The sequence below is a fragment of the Xyrauchen texanus genome, chromosome 6, assembly GCF_025860055.1.
Source record: "Xyrauchen texanus isolate HMW12.3.18 chromosome 6, RBS_HiC_50CHRs, whole genome shotgun sequence".
NCBI classification, from domain to species: domain Eukaryota; kingdom Metazoa; phylum Chordata; class Actinopteri; order Cypriniformes; family Catostomidae; genus Xyrauchen; species Xyrauchen texanus.
The window spans coordinates 38,157,315-38,178,342 of NC_068281.1; the positions used below are offsets into that span (position 1 = coordinate 38,157,315).

The window sequence follows — 21,028 nt, forward strand, 5'->3', positions numbered from 1 at the left end:
CTGAGGGAGTTATCCAAAAGTCAATTTAGGAGAATTGCCAAAAATATAGCCCTCCTTAAGTGCATTAGAGGAAACCTCTTTGGTGCTGCAAATTCTTTTTTATCATTTCATACTCCTGTCAGTTACGACCTAAGAAGTGCACACACATTTATACTTAATTTATATTGAAGAATATACCGGTCTTAAAACAACAAGACATGGGAACAATGTTTTCCATAAAGCTTCTTAATACATAAAAACTCTGCATACACTGGCTCTGCACTGTACAACATTGTAGTTCTGTACAAATGTGACTTCATGATGCACATACAAAGTGCATACACCCATACTGATGCTACTGCACACTGTACTGCATGGCACTGTCCGTAAATTGCCTTGCATAATATCATAATATTTTATACCTTTCAAAAGGTGTTTTTTATTCAATTGAATAATTTACCACAAAATTATATTAATATTTATTATTTGCAATTACCATAAACTTATAAACAGAACACATGCTGTATAAAGACTGAATATGTTGTCTGAAAATTCAAAGGCAATAATAGACATCCAGAGACATCCATTAAGCTTTAATGAGTACTTTGAAAATGGAGGACAGCAGCTATTGCTTCCACATGGACGTGAAAACTGTGGATGTAAACAGCCATGTCTGTTCTGTCTGTTCCTGTGTTGCCAAGAGCTTGGCAGCAACATCTGTGTGTTCAACAGGGGGATATCTGAGATCCTGGGGTGAGATGTTTTTGAACTGCTGTTGACCACATGCTCCGGGAAGCAAATGCATGCACTTCTACAGACATCATGGAAAGAAATATAAAACACACACATTTGTATAATTAAATTACCAAATTAAGACAGTATATTTGTTGACTTAGGCTTGAAATAGGTTACAATACAAACATACAAATAATACTGACATTATAGCATATGGGTGAGAAAGACAAACAGACAAAACATTATCAGGGTAACACACATTACATTAAAATGAACCATTAAACATTAACTTAACATAAAATGCAGCATAATGCACATAATGCATAACACTCCAATGCACAGAATGAACTACAAAAATAATAAATAAATAACATGGGTCATGCCGTCGAATGTCCCTTTCTACCAAATATACTGTGTAAATGTAGCATTTTTAAAATGTTATGCTTTCATTTTTACAGTGTATAATTGATCCCTTTACAATTAAGCATCTTTTGAGAGCGTTTCAAGCATCATAGATGTATGGGAGGGGATTCTTGTGGTTTCAGACTCAACACCAGCAGCTTTAATTGACCCCACAGCAGGTTATGTCTGGCAGATGAAAACAAGCATGCAGGTTGTAATTAAAGATGTTGGTTGTAATTAAAGAGGCTTGAGGAAATAATTAACCCTTTACAATCATGTGATAAAGCTCAAAATATATACAGTCAAGATTAACTCTCCATCAATTGACAGTTATTTGAATACTAATATAAGATTGACAAATATTATTGGTAATGTTCAATTCAACAACGCAAACATTTTAGGTGTATTTATCTTGCTCAAAATCACCTTTATACTATATAATCCTGACATACAGAGGATATATTTTAAAACGTATTACAATGAGAGTCAAATGGCAAGAATGAAAATTGCTAAATGTCTATCAAATGCATTTTAGTTTTATCAGCAGGATAATTATTGGTACATTACTTGACGGCAGACTTTATAAACAGTGTGACAATATCAAAATTTTAAAAAGCTGATTTATATAGGAACAACTGAATTTTCATAATTCACAAACTAATTAACAAAAACAATAATTGCTAATTAAAGTACATTTCCCTTTTGAAAAAGTTTCCATCTTTGTACCCATTAAGTACCATGAAAAAGAGCCACATGCAGACTAGTACCGTCTATGAAGGAACAGCATTTAAATTATTTATAAATCATTAGTTGAGGCTGATAACAGTGTAACGTCTAGGAACTCTACGGGTTAACTGAGGCTTGAGGCAAACCTGTTGCCAATTAAGCGTGTGGAATGCCACATATAGACATTTCTTCAGAACTTCCACCACAGGTTGCAGAGCACATGTTCCCTCCATTCTAGACCAAAAAATAGCTGCTTTAATATTTGAAAATGTTTGTTTGATCCAAATTTTAGCTTCCACAGATTGGAAACAATTTGTGATACTGACTATGTGGGCATTGTAATATGGATACAGTCTGTGGATCATTCTCTGGATTACAAGGAACCCAAGTTTAAGTGTCTTTAGCATTTTTACACGACGAAGCTAAAATGGCAACTCAAAGCTTTTTATTTCTGATTTGTTTGATGGTGTGTGGAGGAAATATTCAGAGTGCATCTGAAATTTGCACAGGAACGCATTGCCAAAGGTCTGCATCCAGAACACCAGATAGCCAAAGCAGATTATCTCATCACCAGAGCAGATATTCGGTTTATTCGCCAAGACGACCAGCAGTGCCTTACACAATAATCCATCCACAGCAGAGCAAGACTGGCAGACCAAAGGAAAACCCAAGAAATATCACAGCTGAGGTGTTCAGCCCACATGGATGCACTGGAGGAAGCTGTCAAAGGTTGCCAAGACCAACAAATAATGGTACAAATGAATGCAGAAGTATTGAGTGTAAACTGCCTGTACATATGCGACAAGAGCACAGACAGCATTCCTGCATTGGAGAAGCCTGCGCGACAGGGTCAAATGTTGGAAGAAGCAAACTGTCTTTTGTCCATATGCAGGACAGAGCTGAGCAAGCATTGGGGGAATTTCCGGAGTTAGGACTTCGAGGGGGACCATCCACTGGAATTCAATTGACATGTGACATCAAACAAGGTAAATGATGATATACACATTTTGTCCAGAGTCATAGATACCATTAAGCTTTTGTTCTTTTTATAATAGGGATTTTACACTTAACCTAGCAATCATGGTCATGCAAATCTGATTACACGTTGGAGAGTTGCCTGCTCCCTTAGGAAGACTACACCATGTAGAATGTTGTCAATATCATGAAAATTTTTAAGTGTCCAAGTTGACAATAATAAAATGTAACTCACATCTGAAGTGATTTCAACAAAATGTTGTGCTTTCCCTATATTTTGACCAGGGACTAACGAGGTCCATTCGGAAGACGCATTGGTGTTGCATCTACATTTGGAAAAAGGTCAGGAGAAACTGGTGGAACAGCTTCAGAGACAGCACACTGAGATCAAGCAGCTTCAGAGCACACTGAGTGAACAGCAAGGTGCTTTGTTAACCCACCAGAATGAAATACTGGAACAGCAACGGAGAATGTTTGACCAGATGGAGCAGGTCAAGACCCAGTACAACCATCTTCTGGACAGCGTCAAGCACTTATCTGTCCAAGGCCCACACAGAGTCATTGAGAGACATTTGCAGAGTTTCCAATCCCAGGCGAGGACCTATACTCAGGAGGCTTTCGACATGCACAAGATGAACATGGATGCTAGTGTGATGGATGCTGACAGACCTCTGCTTGTCTGTGGATCCTGTCGAGCAGATGAGTACTGCGAATACAGAGCAAATCAGCCACACTGTGAGAAATGCACCGTTTGCCCTCCAGGATTCTTTCTGGTGGCTCAATGTTCGATTCATGCGGACAGGATATGCCAGGTGTGTCTACTACTGTGTCATCTTTGGAGGATACAGTTCATTACTTTAAGCAGCATGTTGTAATTTAGTTTGAATTTAAATCTGTTGTGGCTATGCAGCCTAATTTTGACCATAGTTACCAAATGCAGCCATGGTTTGTACGCTCAATGCAAATGAAATAATTTAAAGGAATTTCTAAACTTTGTGACTTTCTTTGAAAATCTTGCCCTCTGCCATAGCTCTGGTACATCCACATTTTTTACACTAGGCTCAGGTTTGGAACAGTATGTCAGCCTCACTTACTGTCTTAAAATGTGTGCAAAGTCAAGTTATTAATACAATTCCATAAGAAAGATAAAATAATGAATGAAAATGTCCAACAGGACAGAGATGAATGCCTAGAGATAACAAACCTGTGTAAAGAACAGAACCAGTGCCTCAACACACCAGGTAAGTCTCCCAGATTTCCATAATTGTTTGTGATTAAAGCCTAATACATTAAATGCAGAGCATTGTTTAATGTCTTTGGATGCAGGTGGATTTCGCTGCTCTGGCATGTCCGAGAGGGACGCGTTTGCTGGGATGTGCGGACACTCTTATTTTTACAATTCAGAGACAGAGGAGTGTCAGGCCTGTTCAGAATGTGATTCTCAGCCAGTGGTCTCTCCATGTTCAGCCATGAGTGATGCTGTGTGCACCAAACCCTCTGAAAGCAAACTCTCGCTGTCCTGGTCTGGTGACGTTGATGTACCAAAGGGTAGTGAGTTCCCCAATATGCGACTTCATATCCAAGGCAATAGTGACAAAAGTCTTCTTTCCTGCACAGATGGTCAGATAGTTCTACATCAACACGGACTTGTTTGGGTTGACCATAACCTTGCCTTAAAACATGGCTGCCGCAGCTTTGTTCAAGCGTGTTTACGAATGAATGCCAGTGAAGAGGAGGGTTGGGACCTTAGTGGTGTACGAGTGGAGCAGCAGGATGGTAAGTCACTCCAGAGTGCTAGCATTAGTGGAGCAACTGCTGTGGAGCCAGGTCATGTACTGTTTCTATCCCTCAAGAGTGCCAGTGACCAATGTAACCAAGACAGTGGAGTGCATATTCAGAGCAACCTTATTTCACCTTTCAGCTTGTATTGGTTGTCCCATGACACCGGTGCGGTGGCTATGACTGCTCAGGCTGTTGCTTCGGCGCACTACCACACCAACTATCGACCTGCCTTCCGTACGTCATCTATTTCTGACCCCTACATGGTCGGGCTAAACCTTGACAATCGTGGGGTACACTTCAGGGAGAGTGGCACTGTGAAGTTTGTCCTTCAGCAGGCACTATACTCCATGGGTCAAGCTTGTGTTTCAGAGGGCTTCTACTTACTAGCATATGTGAGCCACAACGGGAGTAGTGCTGAGCTTACCCGCACATTCAAGTCTGGTGTTCATTACAGAGACACTTCCATATCTTTGTCAGCTGCCACCACTGTGGATTCTGGAGATATGCTCACCTTCGAGATCCTCGCACCTGCACAGTGCAATGTACGCTACTTTGGTGATGACTCTGGGATTAGTATGCTAAGTCTAGTGTGGATCCCATCAGCCGTGTCGACTGCCTTGTCAGCCTGTGTGTCTAGGAAAGGTCTCCCAACTGGCGCTGTGCGAAATAAGGCCTTGTTCTTCCTCCAGACAACATCAAAAGTGCCACAAGTGAGACTCTCTGGAACTGGTGATCACAACCCTCACCGAAACTTCATCTTCAGGGAAGCAGGAACAGCAAGTGTGTCCTTAGATTTGCGGCTCATCCACTCGTGCAGTCTAATCAAACTCACCTTGCTTCAGCAGGGTGGGTCACAATGGGCTCAAGCAGCCCCTATAGCTCAACAGATTGGTGGTCACATGCCAGAGGGAAGTGTGTGGGCAAGTGTAGCACTGAGGGTGTCCTTTCAAGTGCACAATGGCACTGCAATATTTGCAACAGTGGATTGTGTGCGAGGACGCATAAACCAAATTGCCCATGATGCTGGAAGTAGCATTTCTATCCTCTGGACAGTTGCATGAGCATAGCACCACTTGGAGAGCATGACATTAAGCAAGCATGTTTAATGTCTTTTTGCATTTAACCAAAGTAATTTTGATTAATGTTCTAGTTTAGGCATCAAATAGTCATTGGTTAGCTTTAATTTCCAAAGCATTTTCTCACCATAATACAGACGCATCCTAACTTGAGGGTCCTATCTTATTTGTTAAGCAGCAATTTATGCATGTTAATTTCAGTTATAATATAATGTAATATTTTATATTTTTTTTAAAGTATATTTTTTAAAATGTACTTGTTCATTGAACTGTATGGCCCTAAATCAGCACTGCTGTGATTACCTGCAGCACTCGGCCTCGGCCAGGGGCGAAAATTTCATAAAAATGTTGGGGGGGACAATAAACAAAACAATTCTCAAGAGCAATTTTTGAAGGGGACACCAAGGTGTTTTTTGTTGTTGCCCCGTTTGCATTTGTATTATTTTATTTCTTATACAATTATTTTAAGAATATATCATTATATTATTTACAATACACATATTTGAATGATATTTTAGGGGGGGACAACCCTCAGATTGGGGGGGTCCTGACCGCCCCGACCCCCCCGCGATTTCCGCCTATGGCCTCGGCCTGTGGCAATGCTGATGTAAGGCCATATCGCACTCTTGCTCGTGTGATATTGCTTATACACAACAGTTCAATGTACAAGTACATTTTAAAAAATGAGTATGTACGGTCATAAAAATGCATTTGTTCTTACGCGGCGGATCAGAATCTGCCATTGCTGGTTCAAAACAAATGATGTGTCCAAGCCTTCGTTAGTAATTCTAAAACTTCACTTCAGAAGTAATATCATGGCTTGTGCTGTTTCTAACAAGTTATTGAATAAACAAGGATGTGAGTGTGTGTGTGTGTGTGTGTGTGTGTGTGTGTGTGTGTGTGTGTGTGTGTGTGTGTGTGTGTGTGTGTGTGTGTGTGTGTGTGTGTGTTTGAGAGAGAGAGACGGAGTGTGTGATCACATGTTGCCACTCACAAGCAGAGATGCTGTCAGCTTTCTGGAGATCAGCTTTCTCAGTGGAAAAATAGCCTTTCAAGTGGGGGTAATTCTCCCTATTTCGTGGTAGCCGGTGCACAGGAGTCAATCACTATAGAAACCGCAATGTCCTCCGCCATTTTAAACAGCACCCATTGTGTAATTAATCAATCTGTTGTGTCTCTCAGCTGTGATGAGCCGTAATGCTGAAGTTGTTCGTTTAAAGCCATTTAAAGCTATTTTCTAGCTGTAGTCGTGTAGTAGTAGTAATACGAATGACAGATTCAATTTATGTCACCAAATGCTCACATTACACACAAAAATTATCTTTTGCCACCACCTGCTGGCTAACATATGTAATGTCAAAAAATAAATACATCTAAGAGACACTTATACAGTAACTTTTAACACATATGCTCTACTCTAACACTTTAGTTTAGAATGGCACGAACACAAGCAGAGTGATATACACAGTGAAGCGTCTGAGTGCTGATGATGTCAGACCATCAGTGCTCATGGAACATCTCTCGTCCAATCAGATTCGAGGACCGGAACTAACTGTTGAATATAATATAATAGAAGTCGTGCTTATATACAACAGTTCAATGAACAAGTACATTTTAAAAAAATAGGAAAAACATGCTGTGTGATCACGAGGAAGGATTACATCAAGATGTAGATTGGAATGCAGATGCGGAATTTATCAAAATAAAACAGTCTACTCCTCTCTCGCTGTTGCTGGCATGCCAGTGATTACGCCTCCTCATACCAATGCTGGCACGCATGCCATAGGGTGCCAACCCCTGAGTTAGAGGAATAAATTACTAATAGCTAACTGTAAATAACACATTTTAAAAATGTCATTGCTAATCAAGAACTTCTGTTTTTGTTCTGTTTTACTGAATGGACCTTTAAGACTTAAGAAAGGAAGTTTCTGTAATACAACCGCGGGACTCAAAGTACCACCAAACAGGAGTGAAAGACAAGTTTGTTTCAAGCTTCAGAGTCAATTCTTGGGTACAAAGCTTTATGTTATTGGTTGTTGTATGGCTTGAATTCAACAAGTTTATTTCTATGTGTATTTTTTACTTGGATTTTTTGCAAACCTTAAACAAGGCTACCGTACATCTTTCTCTTGAATTAAACGTAGTCGTACTGAAATACTTGCTGTTAGATGCTTGTTTATGTTAAATATTGTTATTATATTGCTGTTTTTATACTCAAAATGGAAATAAAAAGATTTCCTATTATAATCCTAACTAGACATAGTCACATTATTATCAACATTATTATATTTGTGTATTTGTTTAGTTTCATGGATCTTTGAAAAACCCAACACTAAATTTCATCCAATGTCACACTACGGTGTGCCATGGCAGAAAAAGAAAAAGAAAAAAAGGCAGTAAACCTTTTCTATTGGGAATCAAATGCAGGTGTTTGGCACACAGAACCAGATGGCTTTCATTGTGTTGTTTATGCAGGATTTCTATAAAATAAAGTAGAAGTAGCATCTGGCTTCATTTCTATACTACTATACTGCTTAAAGCAGAAACTATGAAATTGCTTTAATTGTTCTAGAAATATCACAGATATCCACACAAGTGCATCTACATTACTAGCATACCCTGAAGCCAAGTCAAAACTGAAATTAGGTTTATAATCTTAGAAAGCATCTACACAGTCTTGTGGTTTACAAGGATATTTGGTAAATACTAAAAGCTTTACTAGGCACAGAAGATGACGTTACTTTAAAGTTATTCCATAAGAAGAAGCGTGTGAGAGACAGAACCCTTCACAGGGCTAATGTGAAACACTGAAATATGGCTACTTTCACAGGGTCAGGTCAGTACTCGCAGACAGACTTACTATGCAACCCTCAGCCTTCTGAAATATAACACAGATGGAAATTAATTTGTTTTGAAAGACACAGAAAAGAGCTTAATATTTCAATGAACCTTTCATAATAATTTATGTCATGCACATTTTGTTTGTTCTTAAACTGCTAAACTGTTAGAAGTGCACCTCCAGTCAAATCAGATGAGCAAATATCTTTCAGTTTTGCTAGACATATCTTCATTCCTACCCTTTTTATAGCATGCATTTGAACTACATGCTAAATATCAATAAACTGTTATGGATTATAGATGTTCACTTTAAAATGACATACAATAAAAATAAATTATTGACACAATCACCCACCATGTGGAGACTCACACAGTAGATCTGAAGTTTTTTTTTTCCCTGTCAAGAGAGCTGACACTAACCATATGGGCCTCTCTGGGTGCAAGGGTTAAAATATCTGTGTAACAAGGAGGGAAATGGCTGCGCTGTGATGGAGCATGGCCGGCGCTGAATCAGCTAATCAGCAGGAGAGTGAGATAAGGGGCACCTGGAGACGCCGAGTTAGAGAGATAGTGAGATGAGAGAGAGAGAGAGAGAGAGAGAGAGAGAGAGAGAGAGAGAGAGAGATGCACTCAACCATGTTGCATGTGAGTCTGTGTTTGTTTATGATGGTTTTATGTTGAGTTATTCATTAAACTTTTATTTATTTATTTATTTATTTATTGAAGGAAGAACAGAGTGACGTGTCATATACAGAAAAAGTTAACAGTGCTCCTTGTTTTTACAATTTTCCCCCTTTTCCAAAACCCACCCACTGAACAAAGAAAGAAAGGAAAAAAAGAAAAAAAAAATATATATATATAAACTATAATAATAATAATAAGATATATAAACAATGTATGTATAAATAAATAAATAAATAAATAAAAAAAATCCAAAGTAGAAAAACAGAGTTTCAAGGTTGTTATATTACAAACAGTGAGGAAATAATTGACATCATTGTTAGCCCATTGTGTTGATTTGCGTTATCCGTTCCACTGTGCACGGGCCTTTTAATAACAATATTAGTTTTAGTTTTTGGGAAGAGTTACGTCCTTTTCAAAATATGAAATCATTGGCGTCCATACTGAATAAAAACGTTTGGTGGATCCTCTAAGAGAATATTTAATTTTTTCCAGTTTCAAAAACAGCATCACATCACTAAGCCAGAGTGAAACTAAAGGTGGTTTACTTGATTTCCAATCAAGTAATATTCTTCTCCGAGCCAAAAGACATGCAAAAGCGCATGCGTCTTGACTATTTTTGGACATCTCAAAACTAGGCCTGATATCCTTAATATATGCCTCAGACAAAGTTTTAAATATAACTGTCCAGTAATCCAGCAGTCTGGGACAAGTCCAAAACATATGAGCAAGGTCTGCTTTAGCAGAACGACAGCGCTCACATGTATCATCTACATTTGTGTATATCTTGGACAGCCTAACCTTGCTGTAATGAAGTCTATGAAGGACCTTGAACTGGATTAAACCCAAGCGAGTACAGGAGGTTGTTCCATTCACTCTAAATAATGCATTATTCCATGTTTCATCTGATATATCCACTGCCAAATCCTTTGTCCATTCTGCACGGATTCTGTCTAGATTAATATTTTTTTTGACATTAAAGTATTATATACTTTAGAAATTACACCTTTCAAATGTAAGGGAGTGTTTAAAATTTCATCCAATCCTGTGCTGGGAGGAATGGTTGGATATATAGGACAATGATTTTGGATTAGATGACAAACTTGAAAATATCTAAACAGATGTGATCTTGGCAGATTATATTTTGAGGAGAGATTGGAAAAAGGGGCGAAAAAATCAAAACCACAATATTTACATGGAGTACAGCATAGTGTCATTATTACACAGTGTACTGAATGAACTTTAAGGCAATAAACAGAAACAAACATGCCATCTTTTCTTGAAGTTTTAAATAACTTCCTATAGAAGAATAGATAGAGAAAGTCACCTTATTACTTGAAGTATGTTGTCTGTACCATTTAACTTCACAGACAGTAGCGTTATATCTTTAGTCTTGTACAAAGACGCGTTGTTTGTAAAAAGCCTCGGCAGCCGCAGGTGAATCAAAAGTGTGAATTTCCTCGGCGAGTTTCACACGGAGACATGCAGGATACAAAAGTTGAAACTTTATGCCTTTCTGATAGAGGGATTGTTTGACTTCTTTGAATCCGGCGCGTTTCTTCGCTAAAGCTGCGCTCGTATCCGGGTATAGCCGCAGTGACGTTCCGTTGAATTTGGTATCATGTCGTCTGGCCCAGTGAAGTGCCTTTTCCTTTTCCTGAAATCGGTGGAAGCAGACAATGAATGGTCTTGGAGATTGCCCTGCTCCAGGTTTGGGGCGAAGCGCGCGATGCGCTCGTTCAAGTTCGGGAGGTTTGTCAAACACACTCTCCATGGTATCTTTAAGCAGCCCAGATATAAATCCGATGGGGTCTTTTCCATCCTCAGCGCCTTCCGGAATATTGATAATACGCAGGTTGGCCCTTCTGGATCTATTCTCAAGATCGTCAATTTGGTCTAGAAGAAAAGAATTCTGCGTCTTCAAGGATTTAATCATTGTTTCCGCGGCGGTTAGCCTTTCAAACTTCAGTAGATGCAAGCCGGTGCTGAAACGAGCCGACCGTCTCGCGTAGCGTGTCAAGGGAGGCCTGTAATGGCTTGATTGAATCTTGAATTAAACTTGCCATGTCCTCTTTTAAACTGGCCCGCTGTTTTGCCAGTTCGGAGACTAGCTGACTCATCGACAAGTTATCCGTATTGTCTTTTTCAGGTACGTCCTTGTTGCTAATAGTGGTGTCATTAGCCGCCATTACTGCTAACTTACCCGCTAGGGTAGCGCCTGACCGTGTTGCTGGCGCGGTACTTTGCTTCTGTTTAGAGTTGCTCATTCTGCTTTCTCAACTAAGTGTAGTTCTTAAATGTTATATTGTAAAGCAATTAGATTGGAAGACGCATATATGATTAAAAGGAGTGTGGTTGGGAGGTCCTCGCCTTTGCTGCCTTCTCTTACATCGCCAAACCGGAAGTCATTAAACTTTTATTTTGACTGTCCGACCGGTTCCTGCCTCCTCCATGCCTGACCTTTACCTGTTACAGTGGTGCCGAAACCCAGGAGGGAGGACTCGCCACTGCCATCCAGCAGGGGAGTAGTCGGAACCATGGAAGAACTTTGTTAATATTTGGTAGAATTGACTTTAAATTGTTTAACTTGAGTTGTTGCCATCAACAAGCTTCTCTCCAATACCTTCACTTTGTTGTCTTTTAACCATTTTGCCACAACTTTGGAGATATGCTGGTGGTCATTGTCCATTTGGAAGGCCCATTTGCATCCAAGCTTAAACTTCATTGCTGATGTCTTGAGATGTTGCTTCAATATATTCACATAATTCTCCTTACTCATGATGACATCTATTTTGTGAAGTGCACCAGTCCCTCCTGCAGCAAAGCACCCCCACATCATGATGCTGCCACCCCCATGCTTAACGGTTGGGATGGTGTTCTTATGCTTGCAAACATTACCTTTTTCCTCCAAACATAATGATGGTGATTGTGGCCAAAAGTATTTAAAAATATTACATTTATATTTAGGATATTTCTCCAAAAAGTAAGATCTTTGTCCAATGTGCACTAGCAAACTGTAGAATGGCTTTTTGTGGTGGTTTTGGAGCAGTAGCTTCTTCCTTGCGGAGCAGCCTTTCAGGTTATGTCAATATAGGACTTGTTTTACTGTGGATATAGATACTTGTTTAACTGTTTCCTCCAGCATCTTCACAAGGTCCTTTGCTGTTGTTCTGGGATTCATTTGCACTTTTTACACCAAACTACGTTCATAACTAGGGGACAGCATCTGTCTATTTCCTGAGTAGTATGATGGCTGTGTGGTCCCATGATGTTTATACTTGTGTATTATTATTTGTACAGATGAATGTGGTACCTTCAGGCATTTAAAATTGCTCTCAAGGATGAACCAGACTTGTGGAGGTCCACAATTCTTTTTCTGTGGTCTTGGCTGATTTCTTTTGATTTTTCCATGATGTCAAACAAAGAGGCACTGAATTTGAAGGTAGACCTTATATTACATCCACAGGTCCAATTCAGTACGCCTCCTATCAGAAGCTAATTAGCTAATTGTCTAAAGGATTGACATTATTTTCAGTAATTTTCCAATCTGCTTAAAGGCACAGTAGTGTATGTAAACTTCTGACCCATTTGAATTGTGATACAGTCGATTAAAAGTGAAACAATCTGTCTGTAAACAATTGTTGGAAAAATTGCTGGTGTCATGCACAAAGTAGATGTCCTAAACGACTTACCAAAACTATAGTTTGCTAATATTAAATCTGTGAAGTGGTTAAAAAATTTTTTAACCACTTCACAAAAAGTTTTAATGACTTCAACCTAAGTGTATGTAAACCTCTGACTTCAAATGTAGATTTTACAGTTTTAGCCATGACCCAGACCCAGACTATCAATATTAAACTAAGGAACTTCATAATAAAAAATACAAATTATTACATGTTTAGCACTAGTATAATCTTAACAAACAGATATTTACAGTGTGAAAAGGAATTCTAATTTCAAATTTTTTTTTTTTTTTATAAATTACAACTGTCCAACAGCATCATTTCCACCACACCAAACAAGTCTGCCACTAATGAAGTTTTTTCAAAAGTTAGCATACTTGTTTACCAAGTCTACAAAATGCCAGTGAAGATGCTTGAAATTAAATATGTGACAAGCGATGTTTGAATTTAATTCAAGTTACCTGTCACCTGTGAGCAGAATTATGGCCGTCATTTCCAGCCATGCATTAATTTTGCCAAATTGTGCAAAAAGTGTAAAAGTATTAGTGTGTATTAAGGATACATAAAATATTGCCTATGAAATTAGCCATAGCCAGATGGAGTCGTTTTATATTAAAAAAAAAAAACATGTAATTTTCATCACTGTCATTTCCACCACAGAATTTTGTAGAACACATTACAGAATTTAAGATGTGGTAAAAATGACACAGTGTTGGCAATTTCCGTAACTTTCAGATAAAAATGACAATATTGTTGAAATTGTTAAAAAAAATTGTTAAGGAGACTTTATAGACATTCACAGTGTTAAAAGGTATGACAGTTAAAAACATTGCAAAATTGGATAATGACTGAAGGAAGGCTACAGCAAAAGCAGACAAATTTATTTTTGTTGTTCTTTTTATAAACTTACAAGCAGAACATGCATCAAACAAATGTGTATTAAGTCTAATTCAACATGCTTTATTAATAATATGCACTCTTTGACTTCTGTTGGAATATTGTTCCCTAATCCAATATGTCATCTATCCACAGTCCTTTAAACATCATTAAATAAAAATAGGTATATACTGAAGCTTTGTGATAATAAAGACACAATGTTGCTTTAGAATATTAACAGTCACAATTGCACAACAACTGCTGCTCAAATAAATGACCAGTGTTAAAAAGCATCATCAAAGACTGAAGGACCATCTTTGCCCTTCAGATAGCAGCTCGTAATATTATGATATGATTAGATTATATGCTGTGATATTAGTATGTACTATAGACTTCTAACATAATACATGTACTATTTGGTTATTATTGGATAAATTGACAACGTACAAAGATAAGAACCTGTATAAGAAGAGATTGTTAAATGAAGGATCACCCTTTGTGCACCATGGCTTGTTCTGTAAAAGAAATGATGAACACTGAATGTCATGAGTTTTTCAGACTTTTCAAGGCACATGTAATGAGTCAACGCAGAAGTCAAATAAAAATAAAATGCAATAGAAATCTGGTTTGTCAAAACAGAATGATATGACAATGTTGTAAGATGGTTTTTCATTTGTAAAATGCATTTACAAAAAGCATGTATGTCTAAATACATGTGTTATTCAGTGATCCCTTTGTACAGAAAGAGGTGATTCTAACAGATTGGATGTGTAGTTTACATAGGCAGTGTTGCTAGTGCATTTTTATATCAAGTAAGGTTACATGTTGACTCTCTGGCTCCCCCTGTAGGCAACTCAGTGAAGTATTTCTATTAGGAGCCGCTTGAAGTCACCGCCGCACTCAGAGCACAGGGCATCCTTTAGAGTAACATCATATTTCTCCAAGTACATGTCCTTTATGGTCTCCAAATCCACCTAGAAGGGATCATGAAAGTGAAAAAGTCATTTTTCCTAAACAACGTTTCTGCCCCTTTCGCAGCAATTAAACAACATGCCCATAATTATCTGTACCTCAGAGCGTCCTATAATAATTCGTATGAGTGTATCCTCATCTGTTCCTGCTCCCTTCATGGCAGCATTCAGGCGACGTGCAAAAAACAGCTGCGGGTTTTTAGCACATCTCACTGTGCAAACAAAATAAATCACTGCGTGATGTGTGTGACCAGCTGAAGCTATCAAATATCAAACAGAAATAAAATTCTACCACATGCATTTATAGGAGGTTACATTCGCTACTTTGAACTGCAGTATGACTCTTCAATTCAAAAGAAGCTTTTGAAGCTTCTCAAAGTTTGGAAGGTTATTGTTACCCAGGGTAATGTAACAGTCCTTCAATGTTCCTGCAGCCTCACTGTCTATAGCATCCAGAATATCTGTGCCAGAGAGCTATGAAAGAGAAACCAGACACTCAGAACGAATGTTGTAACAAGACTTATAAGCAAAGGATCTCACAAAAGAAAGTGACATTGGCACCTACGGTTTCATAAATCTTGAATGTGGCCTGAAGCTGAAGGTAGTTCCTGTGAGTGAGGATGTAGGTGAAAGTGGACTCATCTGTTCCAAAGCGACCTTCCCCTGCCTGGTGAAAACCAACATGATAACATACTCACATACTAGAATAAAGTAACTTGTTATAAATTAGTTACATCCAGAATTCAAGCAACACGATAAAGCTCACTTCAAACAACGATGTAGCATCTTGCTCAGCCAGTCCCTCATCCACTTCATAAGACTCATCCCTGTCGGCCTGCAGGTGAAGGGAAAGTGTTCACTTCAAAGAATAACAACAATTTGCACTATTACTGTAATACAACAAAAACATTTCCCTTAGGAACGACATTTTGCGCCACCCATGTTCCAGAGTTGATTGTTTTCATCTGAGTGGAGACGGGGAAGGGGAAAGAATGCACTACTATAGTATGTGCACATGCTGCCTTAAGCATGCTCATGTTTAAAGGAACAGCATAAATATATTGTACCTAACAAATGTACTTAAATGTACTTACAAGTTAGATACATGTATTTCTACTTGTACTTTTTGTTTTTACTTTTACTTGAATTACTTATTTTAACCATTCAAACTCCTATAATGTAGCAAGGACACAAAAAATATGATCATGCTTTATTTTTTACTATAAATGCATCCATAAATCATTATCAATATTACAAATAAAAAAAAATCAGTTTATGGTAACGTTTTAATAGTTGTTTCTAGTGTCAGTATACAATGGATACTGGTTCAAAATAATAATAAAAAAATATTATTACAATATTTTTCATTATAATTTAAGTATTATATGTATTGTTTTACTATAAGTTTAAATTTTTTGTAAATGTTTTTGCATCCTGTTGCATACCACCATGCTTTATTTTTAAATTACATTTTTTTATTTTTATTTTTTGTTGCTCAGATTGTAACAAGGTTTAATATGACACTTGCATGTAATCAAATCATTCTTGTGATTTGGGTGGCACAAAATGACAAAATCTTTCAAAAAAACACCAGAAAAAGTTGTATCCATAGGAATGGACACAGGATCTAGAAGGGTTCATATAGAGATAAAAAAGCTTATATAAAGTATAGAAACAAATTGTAAATGTATCCATTCATTTTTTCCCATTCTACATTCTGATTATCAGTACAAGTTACCATTACTGCTAATTATACATAAATTAGCACAATATACCCAAGCAAACTCATATAACTTTATGAAGATGTTGTGATTACATTTTACCTGTAAGAGAGACACCAGAAGATTTCGCACTTCTCCACTAGTGTCATCTTCAATGTCAGCCTCCAGATCTCGCTCATGCACTGATGGTCAAAAGTAGGAATCGTTAAATGAACATTCTCTCATAATTTACTCACCCTCATGACATCCCAGATGTGTATGACTTTCTTTCTTCTGCAGAACACAAACAAAGATTTTTAGGGGAATATCTCAGCTCAGGTCCATACAATGCAATGAATGGTGAAAACTTTGAAGCAGCACAAAGCACATAAAGGCAGCATAAAAGAAATCTCTATGACTCCAGTTGTTTAAACCAAGCCTTCTGAAGCGATCCAATCAGTTTTGTGTGAGAACAGACCAAAACAATACTCCTTTTTCACTATAAATCTTGACATCAGCACAGTAGTGTAGTCTAGCATATACGCAAGCATATGCAATATATCAATCTAAGGATTTTGCATATGCTCACCTAAAATGTGTAATGATTTGTATGAGTGCCAAAATATTTGATGCGATGCCACCACACTTTTGAATAAATTGTGCTTTTTTTATTATTTAAAAGTGATTCTCTTTAAACGCACAGGGAGCAGCAGGAGGCGGGAGCGCTGACCTGAAGGCCAGACAAGACAGACAGCCCGACTCCACTGAGTAACCAGTCAAAACGATCCATTCAGACGCAATTGAATATTTGCAAACCAATCAAATTTTCCATTTCAGTAAGGGGCGGTACATTTCTAGCTTCTACAGTGAAATGCTGGTGCACCAGCAGCGCAGGAGTCAACTTCTTTTGCGTTATATTTACTGTGCAGATAAACGTGAAAATATTTATAAATATCAAATCACATTATACATTTATAAATGCATAAATTCACATTATGCTCACTTCTTTAGTCACCACTAAGCCACAGTATCAGCAGTCTCCTTGGCGATCATGATTTCAAGCTTGATTACCCTTCCTAGCACCATCTAGCATTCTGTGTATGCATCAAGCACTAGAAAACAGTTATCGAGCTTGAAATCATGGCAAGATGTACAGTGACAATAAGTTATATTTTGTCTGTTCTCACACAAAACCGGTTGGATCACTTCCAAAAATATGGATTTAACCACTGGAGTCTTATAGGGTGCTTTTATTCTACATTTATGTGCTTTTTGTACCTTCAAAGATCTGGTCACCATTCAATTGCACTGTATGGACCTACAGAGGTGAGATATTCTTCTAAAAAGTCATACACATCTGGGATGGCATGAGGGTGAGTAAATGACATATTTGGGTGAACTATACCTTTAAATAATTTGGGTGAACTATCCCTTTAAAAAATTATTTAATTATTACATTATTTTAATTTCTAATAATAATCAGTATCAGAATAATAATCTCATCAAAATATCTGTAACGAAGCAACAATAAATTCATAAAGATCAAAGCTCACCTTGCACATATGCCTCTTTGCAATTTAAAATATCCTGTTAATAGTAAAAAAAAAAAAACATTACAGAAGTGATGGTGAATTGTTTTTATTTACTAATGATACTAATAGGATCCTTCAATAAGGATATAAAACAGTTTGGTTGTAAAAGATTGTCATCAGATATGAGTCGCAACTTCAGATTTACTGCCATCCACATACACATCCTAGTTATACAGTATCCTCATGTCAGGAGTTTCGTTTTGGGTGACTATTATCCTAATCTAACGATGTAAAAAATCAGTAACCTGATTGGTGCTGGTACAGAGGATCTCCACCAGCACATCCTCATCCGTGCCTGCACCCTTCATGGCTCTCCTCAGTTCTTTAGCCATGAAGATTTGGGGTGGGTCCAGCATGGCTACAATGGCATTCTCAAAGTTTCCTGTGAGTTCACTCTTCAACACCTCCTCCAACTCCTTAACAGTGTCCAAAGAGCCAATGATGAAAACAGACAGACACTAGATGTGTTTGCATGATATATTATCAATGGGTACAGTAGTGTGCAGAATTCATTCTATATTGTGAAATGTATTAAAAAAAGGTAAACATGACATGCAAATATTCCTCAATACATCTTTATTTTCAGGGTCTATTAGTTTCATCGTGAATTTATCAGACATAACTCCGATTAACATTATGCACTGCAACTGATTTGGAGAAATAATGTGAAGAAAATCTATAGTTTAGTTCAGTACTCCCCTTCTTTCATCTTCTCTGCACAAAAGGGTGAAAGCACAACAGGAAAAACTCTACACCAAGTGTTTAATGTAGTCTAAAAGCAACGAGGCATAATATAATGTGGTGGATGGAAAGATTAGAAACCATTTATGTCTTGTTTCATATGTTTATATCTCTACAGTATATATACAGTATATATATATATATATATTGATATGTTATGTTAGATTTAATGTACACTTTTGTTACACATAATGAACACAGTTTCAGTTTTACCCATAATAGCTTATTGATATATTGATATGAATGAGAACTGATAAATGACATTTGAAAATCTGACTCACATCATCATATTTTTCAAAGTATGCTTGTTTAATTTCCATCCTCTGGGCTGCAGAGCGGTTAGTTAGAATGGAAATGATGGTCTCCTCATCTGTCCCTGTGAACAATACGAGAAGAGCTCTTTATGACCTCATAATGCAAATGATTTCTAAAATAAATTACTGGAAACTCACTGTTAAAGGAATATTCTGGGTTCAAAACAAGTTAAACTTTTGTAGCATAATGTTGATTACCACAAAAATCACCCATCCTTTTCTTAAAAAATCCAAACATCGGGGTTCCAGTGAGGCATTTACAATGGAAGTGAATGGGGGCAAATCTATAAACTTTCAAATACTTTTTGCATGTTAACATGATTTTAGTATGAAAAAAAAAACACTAACTTTTCTCTGGAAAGTTGCCATGATGATATAACGCTGTAAACCCTAGAACAACCTTAAAAATGACAACTTAAACAACTTCAAGGCTCAAATAATACACTATATTAATGTAAGTGATTTTATGAAATTATAAGCCCCACATTTCTGCATTTAAACCCTCCAAAAACTGTCCTCATTCACTTCCATTGTAAGTGCCTCACTGCAACCTTGATTTTTACTTTTTTTTACAGAAAAGGAGGGATGCGTCAAATGCCTCAAACTGAACCCAGAATATACCTTTACACTGAGTAGCTAATGTTTTTGAAATACTTCAAGGTGTAATATTGTGCATCATCTTATTTTAAGTTCAAAAACACCATGGCGCTTTAATTTAGGGTTAGTTTTTTTCAACAGAATTTATTTGTATTTATCCTACCCATTCCTTTGCTGGCTTTACGAATAGCCTTGATATCTGCCACCACATCAAAGTCCTCAAAAGGAGTTATTGTGGGCTGAAATGGAAGTTGAGAAGAAATACACATTAGGCAATTTTATGGGCTCACTATAGACCTCTGCCGTTTTACATTAAAATTTGGATTTTGCAATAGGTTAAACATTGTAAAATGATGTGATTAGTGAGTCTGGTCCATCAGCATGTTTTTCAAGGGCTTGTGGATCAGTTGGCAATGCAGCAGCACAGTCAGGGGAGGGGCTCATTAGCTGAGTCATGGGATCTCTGGGCAGAGACAGGAAGCCTTCCTCTGCCTCACCCACTGGCCATAATAGCAATGCGCACTTATAACAAAAACAGTTATTGTATTATAAACATGTCTCTACAAATCGCAGTAAAACACAACAAGTAATAGGAAATATTCAAATAATATATGAAAGTAAATAATAATAATAATAATTAATTCATGCAACATCGAAAATGTTAGTTTCAAAATGTTCATACTAAAATTGGAATTGGAAAAATTACTGTTGAAGCAAAAAAATAAAACAAACAAAACAACAAAAAGGGTCGAGGTTACAAACCACACGCGAGCAGTTTCATGTCTCGTTTTCGCATGAACATATGCCTACATTTAGTCCACGCAATATGTCTAAAAACTTTCAATATCTTTAATTGTAGTGGGGAAAATGACAGCTAGAAAAAAAAAAAAAAAAGAAACAAAGTGCAACTTCCCAGTTTTACTCACTTGAACGTTGCCCATCTTGTGTTGCTGATGCGAGTCTCTGAGTGCGCGCTCTCTCTCTCCGCCCAGCGCCAGCATCTTTTACTCCACCCGCATCCCTGACGTCACAGCTACCCACTGCCAATGATGTCATTACATATTGTAGGCTTTTAATATATTTATAATAATATTTTTTCTTGATTGTCTAATTAATTGAAAGTAGTGTAAAAACGCTTTTTTATTTGTATTGACTAATTATATTATTAATGATTACATACATTACAAGACCAATAAAAAAAACAATAACTTTCACATAATTTATTACATTATAAACCAAAGACATAAATTCTTTCTTTAGTGAACAGGAATGAAACAAATGTGTGTGGGCTGATACAATCTAATGTTCAGGGTCCTTTGATTTCAGACAAGAAAGTCTTTGTTTATTGTGTCCAAGCAGC

General features: G+C 37.4%; 2 protein-coding genes across 2 annotated transcripts; one reads left to right on the forward strand and one right to left on the reverse strand.

Moving 5' to 3' along the window:
- Window positions 1–2,173: 2,173 nt before the first annotated feature.
- Window positions 2,174–7,839, forward strand: si:ch211-252f13.5 (uncharacterized). Its single transcript, XM_052129071.1, has 4 exons — window positions 2,174–2,828; window positions 3,103–3,629; window positions 3,992–4,058; window positions 4,144–7,839. Exons 1-4 carry the CDS (start codon window positions 2,270–2,272, stop codon window positions 5,658–5,660), a joined length of 2,670 nt encoding a protein of 889 aa, XP_051985031.1. The 5' UTR covers window positions 2,174–2,269; the 3' UTR covers window positions 5,661–7,839.
- Window positions 7,840–13,747: 5,908 nt separating this feature from the next.
- On the reverse strand, window positions 13,748–20,643 carry anxa13l (annexin A13, like). Its single transcript, XM_052128923.1, has 11 exons — window positions 20,595–20,643; window positions 19,832–19,907; window positions 19,039–19,133; window positions 18,262–18,432; window positions 17,978–18,011; window positions 16,548–16,627; window positions 15,491–15,559; window positions 15,290–15,391; window positions 15,123–15,198; window positions 14,824–14,936; window positions 13,748–14,727 (listed from the first exon to the last, which is right to left on the reverse strand). Exons 1-11 carry the CDS (start codon window positions 20,607–20,609, stop codon window positions 14,608–14,610), a joined length of 951 nt encoding a protein of 316 aa, XP_051984883.1. The 5' UTR covers window positions 20,610–20,643; the 3' UTR covers window positions 13,748–14,607.
- Window positions 20,644–21,028: the final 385 nt, after the last annotated feature.